This window comes from Diadema setosum, chromosome 1 (genome assembly GCF_964275005.1).
Source record: "Diadema setosum chromosome 1, eeDiaSeto1, whole genome shotgun sequence".
Classification (NCBI taxonomy): Eukaryota; Metazoa; Echinodermata; class Echinoidea; order Diadematoida; family Diadematidae; genus Diadema; species Diadema setosum.
Window position 1 is genome coordinate 32,749,952 of NC_092685.1, and position 12,306 is coordinate 32,762,257.

The 12,306-nt window shown below is 39.7% G+C and overlaps 2 protein-coding genes across 2 annotated transcripts in view; one reads left to right on the forward strand and one right to left on the reverse strand.

The window, feature by feature from the left end:
* The window catches only part of LOC140235540 (AP-4 complex subunit sigma-1-like), a 27,478-nt gene extending 25,183 nt beyond the window's left edge, over nt 1-2,295 (forward strand). Inside the window, exons 5-6 of the mRNA XM_072315563.1 lie at nt 137-148; nt 930-2,295. Of these exons, the coding sequence (XP_072171664.1) occupies nt 137-148; nt 930-1,052 (135 nt within the window). The 3' untranslated portion in view covers nt 1,053-2,295. The remainder of the gene's footprint in view (nt 1-136; nt 149-929) is intronic.
* LOC140235530 (RNA polymerase II-associated factor 1 homolog) overlaps nt 2,190-12,306 on the reverse strand; it is a 30,505-nt gene continuing 20,388 nt past the window's right edge. The window contains exons 10-13 of the mRNA XM_072315557.1: nt 12,067-12,195; nt 7,119-7,218; nt 5,935-6,133; nt 2,190-4,131 (exon numbers count right to left, since the gene is read on the reverse strand). Coding sequence (XP_072171658.1) covers nt 3,761-4,131; nt 5,935-6,133; nt 7,119-7,218; nt 12,067-12,195 — 799 coding nt within the window. The 3' untranslated portion in view covers nt 2,190-3,760. The remainder of the gene's footprint in view (nt 4,132-5,934; nt 6,134-7,118; nt 7,219-12,066; nt 12,196-12,306) is intronic.

Consider the following 12,306-nt stretch of genomic DNA (forward strand, 5'->3'; position numbering starts at 1 on the left):
AATTTTGATAAGATATTATCTGAGCTTGTGGAATCTGTTATGGCTTTCGCTCCATAGTACTACAGTGTGTTTTCATTTTGAGTAAAATCTCATCAATATTTTGATTGTTTCTTCTTTTTTTTTCCCCCCTGTGTAGACGAACTTTGATGTATCCTTTTTACCACAGTCTCACAGAGCTCTGGTCGGTTGATCAGGTTCAAGTGAATGTGTGTGATCTTGCCAAAGCTCTCTATGTGTGTGGTATTTGTCCGTGTGAAAAAAACCCCAAAACAAACAAACATTTTAATTGGAGAGAGCCACAGTATTTTGTTACTCTATGCTCGTAATAGTCATCATACCCATACAGTTGTTCTTGATTATGAGGAAATTTTTGACTCTGCATTATGAAGTTTATGATGTTTGTTTAGATGATGCTTAACCATCAGGCCACAACTAATATCAGTCTTGGTCAGTTGAAAGTCCATGTTTTAGGCCCATTTCTGTAGGCAGGTTGCTATTAGTGTAAATAAAATGCTGCAAAAAGAACATATTTTCCATATCACTTATACGTACTGTATACGCTGTATTGGTGCCAGGTATACCTGGTACTAACGTGTCTAGTGATGTGGAAAATGTGATGATTTCTTGATTATGTGAACCAATACAAGTTTGAAATTACAGGGCGTGCATTTCCAGATGCAGCTTTTATATTAAAAAAAAAGAATGTATACACCAAATGTCTTACATGCAAATTATATATACATTTGCACCTTGATGTAAATAATTTTCCTGTCAGAATACATGTAATGGCTACCCAGAGTGAAAAAAAAAATACAGCTGTGGGTCGAAATACTCCAACAAGAAGATTACAATCCTATCAAGAGTCAAGTCACACCTATGTTTCTATTGCTTGCATAAAAGTGTTGTGTACTTAACCAAAAAATGTACAGATCATGTTGAATTTGGAGAAGGTGCACATTATACTGGAGGAGATGATCAGCAATGGCTTTATTGCAGAGACAAGGAAGAGCCACATACTGTCACAGCTGAGGCTCACAGATTCCCAGAGATGACAATACCAACAGAGGTCCCATGGGGGAACTGGCCAATACCACATCATACAGATGGGCTCTGAGTAGAGTTGTCATTTGAAAGCTGAGGGCACAAAGTTGTACACCACACAGAGGCATCATGTGGTGTGTTGGTTTTGAAACTGGACTTTTTGATTAGAGGATTGTGGGTTCAATCCTATGTACATTCTTATGTGTAATGGATGCAGACACATGGCATTAATGGCTAGAGAAACATAATGCATTCAAGTAAGTATTAATGCCTATCACTCTGGGACTTTCTAGAAGATGATTCATCCAAACTGCCACTCTCTTGCCAGGAATTTGGACTGGTGCCCAGAAGAATGCAGAAGACTTGAAGTAAATGTCTGTCACAGGATGTCATTACAGCCAGCAAGGGTGGGGATGAGAGTAAGGAACAGGGATGTTTCAGGGTAGTCTTTCAAACTCCAAGTCTGAATAGACAAAAATGCAGTCAGAAGTCTAGTCACAAATCTGTGGGATGGGTATCATGGGTCGTATCAAACAAGATGATACCTCTTCTGTAAACTCTTGTGAAATCATTACATGTCACCAAGACAATTTTCACCTAGTAACTTATTTAGATACTTTGACATCCCCCTTTTCACACAACTTACACGTTAAGAAGTACATGTACATGTGGTTTTCCTTCATTGAGTGTCATTTACATTTTGGCAAGAATATTTTCATAAAGCTGGTCATGATCAAATCAGTTGTATCAAGTTTAATTACTATCTGCAATGCATATATTACTTTCATGTTATTTGTACATGCATTTAAAAAACAACAATCTTAAGCTGTAGTACAACTGTACAGTAAACCTTGTGCAAGTCCACATACAGGGGACCAGAGAAAATCTGTCATCTTACCTGAACATCAACATACTTTCTGAAGTAAAAAAAAAAAAAAAAAAAAAAAAAAAAAAAAAAAAAAAAAAAAAAAAAAAAAATGAATGAAGAAATCAATATTTTTTTCATTACATTGCTATGATTTGTTGACTTATGTGATGTTGACTTACAAGAGGTTTACTGTACAATGTTTATCTTGGAATAGTGTATCCATATCACTCAAAGCTCTTTGAATTTCCTCCCCCAAGAAATGAAAGCATACAAAATAAAATTAATGCTTGGTTTAACTTTTTATTTCACATACCTTGATTTATGTACATTTTGTGGACTTGCATCAATCCTATAAGTATATGTACATAAAAATTTCATGTTACTCATGAAATGCAATGAACTTTACTAATATGTACAGAGGTGCTTCTTTTCCTGGAGTTTTAAAGCATAGTGCATGATTCACACGTGAGCTGCTCTCTTTTTCTCTCTTCGCACATCAAATGTCAAACATTTCTAATGCTCTCTGAGACGCCATTTATTCACCACTCTGCTCAAAGATAGATGAAGAGCGATGTCCTCAATTTAGAATATGTATAATCCTCACTGAAAAAAGATTTGTCTACTTCAGTCTTGGACAAAGTCCCACTTGGACAAAGAGGACTTGACAACAGGGAATTCCTGGTGCACATATACAGTAATAGTCTTCAAAAACCATTGCAGCAGCTTATACTGCCAGTAGTTTTAATGTTTGTGCCATGTCACATGAAAAAGTAATTAAGGCCTCAAAAGCATTTTCAACATTTTGAGTGGCCACTTCTAGGACTGAAAAACTGCTTTGTGACTAAGGGATACTGTACTCAAAAGCCATACATGACCTACATACTGGTCAGTTGACTCATCTGTCTTCATATGTGGCAGCATGCATTCATATATCATTTAACTTTGACACCACCACCATGTGGCAAAAGACTGTTAAAGTGAGCTTGCCCGAGACTTGCCTAACATGGCAACAGTTAAAATGTCACCTAGATCTTATTTTTGGAACATATGTATTATAAACAGGTAATCTGGATAGCTCATTATCAGTTTCTTGGGTGAATTTGAAAATACACATACTTAAAGCCATTCCAGTAAAAGTTGCACTTGACATGTTTCCATCCATCAGTGAGGCAAAACGCCAATAATATTCACAAAGAGGCAACATGCTGGACCGGTAAATTTCAGTGCTCATTTACCACCACAAAATACAAAATGCCACCAATGTAATATTAAGTTTGTGGACTGGAGTGATTTGAATGTAGTGGTGTGTGGTTTGGTTGCTTGCAGCATGATGTCCGATGTAGTCTGGGTGTGAGCATGTGCACAAGAGTTTATGCTCAAAGTACTGCATAAGCTGTTATTTTCGCAAATTTCAGGAATCACATTTGGATCGCAAAAATGTCTCCAAGCGCTAGGTAACACTTGTCCATTTAGTAAGCGGCAGCGTCAATTCGCAAAAATAACATCTAGTGAAAATGTCTATGGCCTCCTCGTGCGCGAAAATAACAGCGAAAACAGTATGCATCAGTGTGCAGGTGAGCAAATGCTTGCCAATTCTGTGGTTATGTAGGTTGGTTGAACTTTAAGTTATGTTCACTAATATCTGATGTATTGGACCATCCAAATTTACAACCATACAAGCACAACCTCTAATTCACACTGCTACCCCTTGCTCATTCTATATAAAAGTGGGTAGGCATGCTGAGAACTGGTCACATGAGAGCATAAAACCACACATTTTGGGCAATGCAATGTGATTTTCGCACCAAAGTTTGAGTCAAAGTACAATGTATTAAGTATTCAGCAGAAAGTTCAATCGCTATCGCTAGCCACTGGTGATTCAGCTTCACTTTCTTGTTCCTGTTCTTGCTCATCTTCCTCCTCTTCATGGCCTTCCTGCTCCTCCTCACCACTGCTGACTCCACCAAAGATCTCCTCCTCATCCCGGTCTTCCCTCTTTCCACGTTCCTCATCATCCTCTTCCTCTTCCTCCTCCTCTTCCTCCTCCTCTTCCTCTTTCGCTTCCTCCCTTTCTTCATTTTCGCTGGCCACCTCCTGCTCACTCCCTGCCTGGGCTTCCTCCTCCTCCTCCATCTCCTCATACTCCTCCTCTTCTTCCTGGGCCTCCTCTTGCTCCACTTCCTCACCATTCCCAGCGATCTCCTCATCCTCTTGATCACCATCTGGATAAAATGAAAGAACATATTTTCAATTGATACATTTTGTATGGTGCACACTGTGCATGCTTTATACAACTGGATTTAATTAATAGTTTCATATGACTGCTAAGGAATATTGAAGCAACCACATGATTGATGATTTTTAGTTTTTAGATAAAGGATAAAGTGCCTTGCCTAGGGGCACAATTGCTGCTTCTAGGGGACTTGAACCAGGTATATTGTTATTGATAATCTGCAATCTTGTCCAATGAGCCACAATAGCTCCCAAACTTGTGCTAAAGTCAAAATAAGCATTGGCGGGAGGGAAGGGGCTATTTTCACTTACCGCCATAAAAAAAATAAATTAAAAACAAGGAAAAGTAGAAATTACGCGGTGCGTAATATATGTCCCTGCCGGATGTAGCATTCAGTAGCAAAATGTACAATATAGGTAAAAAGATGAAGATCAAAGGTCAAAGAGGTCAAAGGTCAAAATGCTATGTAGAAGTTTTGAAGCCCTCACCTAGTGCCATCACATAAAGCAAACGGAATCGAAATCGGGTTAGAAATGGCGAAGGAGTAGCATTTTGTAGCCAATGTACAATATAGGTAAAAAAATCAAGGTCAAAGGTCAAAGAAGTCAAAGGTCAAAATTCTGTGTAGAAGTTTTGAAGCCCTCACCTAGTGCCATCACATAAAGCAAACGGAATCGAAATCGGGTTAGAAATGGCGAGGGAGTAGCATTTGGTAGGAAAATGTACAATACAGGTCAAAAATCAAGGTCAAAGGTCAAAGAAGTCAAAGGTCAAAATTCTGTGTAGAAGTTTTGAAGCCCTCACCTAGTGCCATCACATAAAGCAAACGGAATCAAAATCGGGTTACAAATGGCGAAGGAGTAGCATTTTGTAGGCAATGTACAATATAGGTCAAAAATCAAGGTCAAAGGTCAAAGAAGTCAAAGGTCAAAATTCTGTGTAGAAGTTTTGAAGCCCTCACCTAGTGCCATCATATAAGGCAAACGGAATCAAAATCGGGTTAGAAATGGCGAAGGAGTAGCATTTTGAAGCAAAATGTACAATATAGGTCAAAGGTCAAGGTCAAAGGTCACAACTGAAATTCTGTATAGAAGTTTCAAAGCTCCCATGTAGTGCTATCATATAAAGCAAACAGAATCAAAATCGGGTTAGAAATGGCGAAGGAGTAGCATTTTGAACATTTTGATCACACACGGACGCACACACGGACACACGGACGGACGGACACACGGACACACACACGTACGGAGCCCGTTTCATAGTCCCCTGCTCGAACTCGTTCGGCGGGGACAAAAATCATTTCAAAACCATGATTTCATTTGCCTTGGTGGGACCATCTTTTCAATGATGTAGCATTTTCCTCCCATTTTTGAGGGCATAGAGAAAGGGGAACAAAATCAAAATTCTGGACAGAACACAGAGTAATATTTATGGAGAAAAAAAAAAAGCTTCATAATATGACCAATATTTTGGTCACTGTAAGGATTCAAATATGGACAAATTTTTAACTGTAATCCATATATGGTTCATCCCATGTTTAAACATAAGATGGGTCACCAACAGCCATGTGTTAAATGACTAAATATTTTGTATATATTTCTGATCCCTGCTAAGAGAATGCCTCCCAAGCTGCTCCACACAAGTATGAAATGAAACGAGTTTCCAAATCAGTTTGCAATTACACAAAGTACACACTAGTTTCTTTTAATATTCCATTCTCATCAGCAAAGCAGCTCTGTGTAAAATAGGATACCATCTACAAGATTTATCTGATTCTATTTCATCCTCTCACCAAATTCCTGCTGCTTCTCCCTGTCCTCGTCTTCCTCCTCCTCTCCACTCTCAGCCTCGCCTGCCTCTCCTTCCTCTGCTCTGCCCTCTTCCTCCTCCTCCTCCCCCTCCCCTTCTTCGGCCGTCTCCAGTAGAGTCTCCTCCTCCTCCTCCTCTTCCTCCTCTTGTGGCACATTCTCCAGTTGGTTCATTCGGATATCCTAAATCAAAATAAATTTGAAGATCATCATGCAGATTACCCATTTATGGCATTTTGTTTTTACATAACACTGGAAATAAAGTTTGGAGAGCTCAAAATAATATCTCATGCCACAAATAAAGCTCACATTATTCAACATGCACCCGAGAAAAGGTGTTGACTTTCCTGAAAGTTAATTTGTACTAGTGTTGTTACCACTTCATTTAATGTGTGTGTGTCCCCCCCCCCCCTAATTTTTACCCTTTATTCTGATACAAAGACCTTTGGACTAAACTGAAAGATAAATTAAGTCGCATGTCTCATAAGCAAATGAATGGATATATGTGGTTATTTTATCAGTATGTTGACACACTTTTCCAACATCTCATCTAAATATGCAATCGAATCACTTCAAAAATAAACTGATCAATAATTACTTGATATACACCATTATCACTTGTTGGTAGTGGTGGAAACAAAGAGCTAGATGGCTTGGGGGAATTTCCCTTGGGCAACATTTTCACTGCAGGTGCTGAGCGCTATTATGATTACAGGCTTTGCAACTTTCGGCTGATCATGCAGTCCATGTTAAAAAAAACATGACACACACAAATACCATGCATTTGACGAAATCACACAGCGTACCTACAGACATCATGTTGATCCACAAGATTATGTCATCCTTGCTCAATATTGAGCATCATTGTGAATGTTCAAACCTTGTCATGTCTCTTTTTTTTTCCTTTAAATTCTAAATAATTGCCAAATTACTTGAGGCAATTGTGTCGGGTGATTTGTTGACATGTGAATGTTCAGTAACACAGGACTTCATAAGAAGTAACAGAAGAATAATGCCTCCAGCGACACTGTGGCGGAGGCATAAATATCAGAACTTTTGCATTTAATTGTATTTTGTGATTACAGTGATAGCAGACTTAAAAGACTGAACAGTCAAGTAATCTCTTCTACTCCTCTGCCATCCCCATGATATGAAATCATCATCTGACCTGCATGTTTGATTCCGGGTCAGTAAGCTCCCTATGTTTGACCACCAGGACTGAGTTACTGGAGGGACCTTCCTTCACTCTCCTCTTGCTCAGCCTCACCCTGAAATTAAGAACAAAAAGCAAACTAAATGTGTCAACATTTTTTTTTTTCTTCAAAAAGGGCTTTTTGGCACGTTATAGCATGCACACAAGATAGGTCACTAAAAACTATGAAAATGTGACACAAACAGGGACAAACAGGGACAACTTGTATTCATAATACATACACAGTAACATATCATACTTACTTTCATAAAAACCATGCAGGCCACTGGCTGATACTATGTCTATGCATACAATACTTGCAATCTCAATTATTATCAACTTTTTGGCATTCTCCCTTCAAAGAAGTTTTACTGACATACACTCAGGTTTTGATAGCATATACAGGGGAAACTTGGTATAATGAACACTGCTATAACGAGATATCGGTTATTACGAGGAAATTTCCCCGGTCCCAAATTTCCTTCCACACAAGTCTATGTAAAATGCTACTCTTATAGCGAGATCGGCTATAACGAAATAACTGCTATAACGAGATAAATTTTGTGATTTCCAAACAAGGAAAAACATAGCCAATCAAACCTGTTATAGCAAGGTAAAGCAAAATGTCTTCGGGTAAAGCTTTACTTCGCCTGTGCTATCATGTTCCGAGATTGTAAATCTCGATGTGCCAAAAACTGTCTTGTACACACATATTTTCTTCAGTGCACTCCAGTTAGCACTGCATGTTGTACGTGTATGTGTGTGTGTGCGCACTGATACATGCAGAAAATGTGGGGGGACGGCTGTATGTATACATGACATCATCATGACGTTTAGCAGGTGTGAGGCAATATCTGATGCTGTGATTGGCTTTCTGCGTAGGGAATTCCCCATCTTCACACACGCAGTCATAATGTACATGAATATAGAATGTGTCACATACACACACAACATTGTGCAGACCATATTCAAGCTTTCCACACACAACACACACCCATACCACAACCAGGGCTCGACACTAACGGTGGCCAGGGGCCACCAAAAACGCACGTCGGGCCACCAAAATTTCAGAAATGAAGAATTTTGTTACCTGATCGGGCCACCAAAAAAGGTCGGATGTTTGCCTTTGGGCCACCAAAAATAAACGTTAGTGTGGAGCCCTGCCATAACCACATACCAATCCACAGACGATCTTGACACAGTCGCAAGCTATATAAATTTACAAATTCAAACATCTACAATTAATAAGAAATACATTCTTGATATTGGATTTCATTGGCGAAAAACATCTTCTTACCCATAAAGGTGAGTAATTCCCTCACACACACATTACCAAGTTATCAGTATTGATTGAAAGATGATGGGTAGTCCCACATGTGCAAATTATGCAGCTGTCATTTGTATGACGCACCTCTTGACCCCCGGGAAATGTGCGTCATGGTCGCGTCAAGTACCACCAATTTGATGACGCGTGGTGCCGTCACGGGAGCAAAATGTCCGTCACAATACTGACCCATTATGTGCGTCATAGTCGGTCATTTAACCAGAGTGTGTCAAAAGGTTCGTTAATGGGACCGTCATGTAATTTTGCGAGGCTTCTTGCATGGGGCATGGTATCCCTCCGTAACAGAATAAAACAAACTCGCGATCGCGAGTCGGCCGAATTCACCGGCTCCTGGAAACGCGAAAATGACACAATTTTCAATCAGTTTTATTATAACATACTGATACTCACTTCATTCTCGTATGTCTTCTTTTTCTATCTGATGTCAGACTAAAGGTCTTTTCAGAAAGTTTGAGTACAAATTTGCTCCAAAACCACACTACCAAACACGATTTGTGATTGAAATCATCACGTACAGCCCGCGGCATCGCGAAGCTCGCTATCCTTCAATCGCATTCACTGTAGTGTAGCATCGACCGTCGACCGTGGAACCTGCAGCAAAACCACGTGCGTGATGTCGACCATGTGGTACATGTATACATACAGTACACGCGTACATACGTATACAGAAGGCGAGGCATGGCAGAGGCCAGGCCCCAAAACACATACAAACGATTATGGAACTAACATTACTGAGAGTCTATTAAAACCTGCATTAACTTAAAATAGTAAATTCTATTTAAACACTAGCCATATAAACCATGTACCTAACTTGGGTTTAATAAGGTTCGTGTTTAAATAGGCAGGGGCTTCAATCAAGCTGTTTTCGAATCGGGGAAGGGGAGGCGGGAGGTTACGGAAAAATTACTGTGGCCAGGCCGTAGTTTCGCGAAACTAGATAGTTTGCCATAGCAACGTGAATATCAAAACACGCGTTTCTATGGGATGTCCATGAACTAGGGAACGGTTTAGAGAAATTCGAAGTCATTCGAGGTTGAAGTGGTTTTTTTCTACGCATTTTTTTGTTGTTGTTGTTGTTGTTCATATCTAAAAAATTCGATTTCTTAATTTTTTTCAACTGGTATTTGGGAGTCTTGTAATATATTTAAAATGTTGATAGAAATTTCTGAATATATTCAGAAAGTACGCCTAGGCGCCTACTGTTTGGATAAACGGTAAACATGCAGTCTACGTTCGATACGAAGAAATCATTACGTCTTTCACGAGGAAAAACATACAAAACAAACAAAAAACACCTACGAACGAATGTTGATAGCCAAAACTTTGATAAGTGATAAGCAGTTATCATGAGCGTGAACTGAAATTAATTGTCATGATTTTGTTGTCTAACCAGGTGATGACTGCATCTCATTGAACCTACTCGTAGTGAATTTCTCTGGGCATACGAGACCTTTTAAGTATTTCTGGCTCAGCTGCATTTTTAATTGACTGATTAATCGATCTTTTTTTTATTGTTCAGGGAACATAAGATATTCGATCAAGTACATTATATTCGACTGTTTGATGTTTCCTACTATGCGCCAAAAGAAAGGCTATAGAATCACGATATCTTTGCAATGATTCCTTTAATTCAACTAATGAGCTGGTTCTTCGATCGATATTTCCATGATATTTACACGCTGTTTATTCCAGTGCGCGCATTCTTCCGTCTGGCACGCATCTGGGTGTGGCACATGCTTTTGTGGAAATTTCCACAAGGGGAGAGGGGTGGGGTGTCAAGTTTCTTCGAGCCGAAGAGACTGCATGTTAAACAATCTCTTCGCTCTAATTTATCGTCATTCGTGCTTTCCCCTTATTCTTTGCTGATATTGAACATTTAGATTTAACTTTACGAAGGTTGGTAGCACGTGGTTCTATTTTGTTGTGAGGTGTATGTAATTTCTTTTTTTTTATCATTCTTGGAAAGGAAAAGAAGAGTAAGGGGGAAAGAAGAATAAGAGGGAAAGTAAAATGGAACGAACGGCACGTACGCTCAGCATTCACTGCACAGTAAGCCGTCTTTTTACACCAGCATAGTTATCATCATCACCATCAGACATCACTCAGCCGACCATTTTAGCCTTTTCCTATCAACATTAAGAAAAATAAATAACAAATACAAAGTATCAACACCTCCCAACAACACAAATATTTAGAAAAGACAACACACGGCACACTACAGCGGCTGGTATCAAACTTCGTTGCTTCGATTCGAAAAAGTATTGCAGCAAAGCGGAGAAATCGCCGTTACGAAAATAGCAGTGCGAGACACTTGAAAGAATTACGTCAAATACTTCAAAGTATAAAGGGAACGGATAAAGTGATATAAAATGGAAGAAATCGTACCAAACGATGTGTGAGAAACGACAGTGGAGAACGGTAAGTTTAGTAGTAGGCTTAGGCCCTAGCAACAGTTTACAGCACCGAAAGCTACGCGAAAATAAGGTGAAAATAAATACACATTGGAAACTCGGTATTGCGACAAGATCCTTAGGATCAAGTCAATAAACGATACAAAACAAAGGAAATCAATTCATTTTGACCGGAAAATAGTTTGTTATATGTATTCTGTTGTATGAGATCTCCTTTGATAGGCCGAGAAATACATCCGAGCTTCCACGATACTCGGGGAAAAACAGTTCGAACGCTTTTCACCTGCACATACTGCAGTGCACATCAATACACGAACAGAAACTCACCTCTTCCTTGCAGAAAAATGATGCAATAACGTTACAAAAAACACACACAACACTCTAAAAATCATTTCATACTTGGGAGGCAAGGGACAAGCGGATGAAGAAGAAGAGAAAAAGAAGCAGACATTGCACAACGGAACGCTTCTACCCCGATTCGAATCGAAACAGGGTACTGGAGTGTAGTGGCAGCTGGCTACAGTGTGCAGCTAAGCTACGGTACTAGTATACTAACGCTCCCCAGCCGCCCACAACATGGGGATACAGTACCACGGCGATCGAAGTAAACATCCAGGGTCCGTAGGCGACAGGGATTCAGGCGGGCGAAGTTCCGTTCGGTGTACACAGTTCGCAGGCAGCGAATTGCGTAAGCGCACACAGAGCTCTGCAGCATTCCAGTCTGGCACGTACTGCGAATAACATGTGCGTCAAGGGTCAGTCATTTTCACGAAGAGGTGCGTCACCATTTTGACTGGTTAATGCGTCAATGTCTCATAGAGGTGGGTCACTTTTTGTGACGGAGGGTACGTCATGGTACCTAAAAGGTATGACGCACATTGGTACTTTGACGCACCTATCCCGGGGGTCAAGAGGTGCGTCATACAAATGACAGCTGCATTAATGTCTTTATGTTATGCTTTCTTTTATGCCTACTGATATAACGAGATATCGGCTATAACGAGGAAAACGAGTCGGTCCCGATCATCTCGTTATATCAAGTTTCCCCTGTACAGTATATGAATTATTCAATGTTTCTTTTAATAGCAAGTAATATTGCATCCATAATGAGGTATAAGATAAACGCCCTTGAGCATGCATTTGCTTCCTGCAGAGTGTGTACATGTACCTTGTTTCCAACTCATTGTAGAAAACACCTTTGCCCTTCCTGAAGACAAAGAAGTAGTTTTCTTCATAGCCTCTACTTGCTTTGTTCTTCACATTCCAGTTGTACTCCCTGGTCAGCTTATATTCATATCTGCAAAACACATATGAAATAGAGAAACAAGCAACTTACAAAAGCTTGATATAGCTTGTACAGTGGTACATTGTTATAACCAGGTCAGATACAGTGAGATACCTGATATAA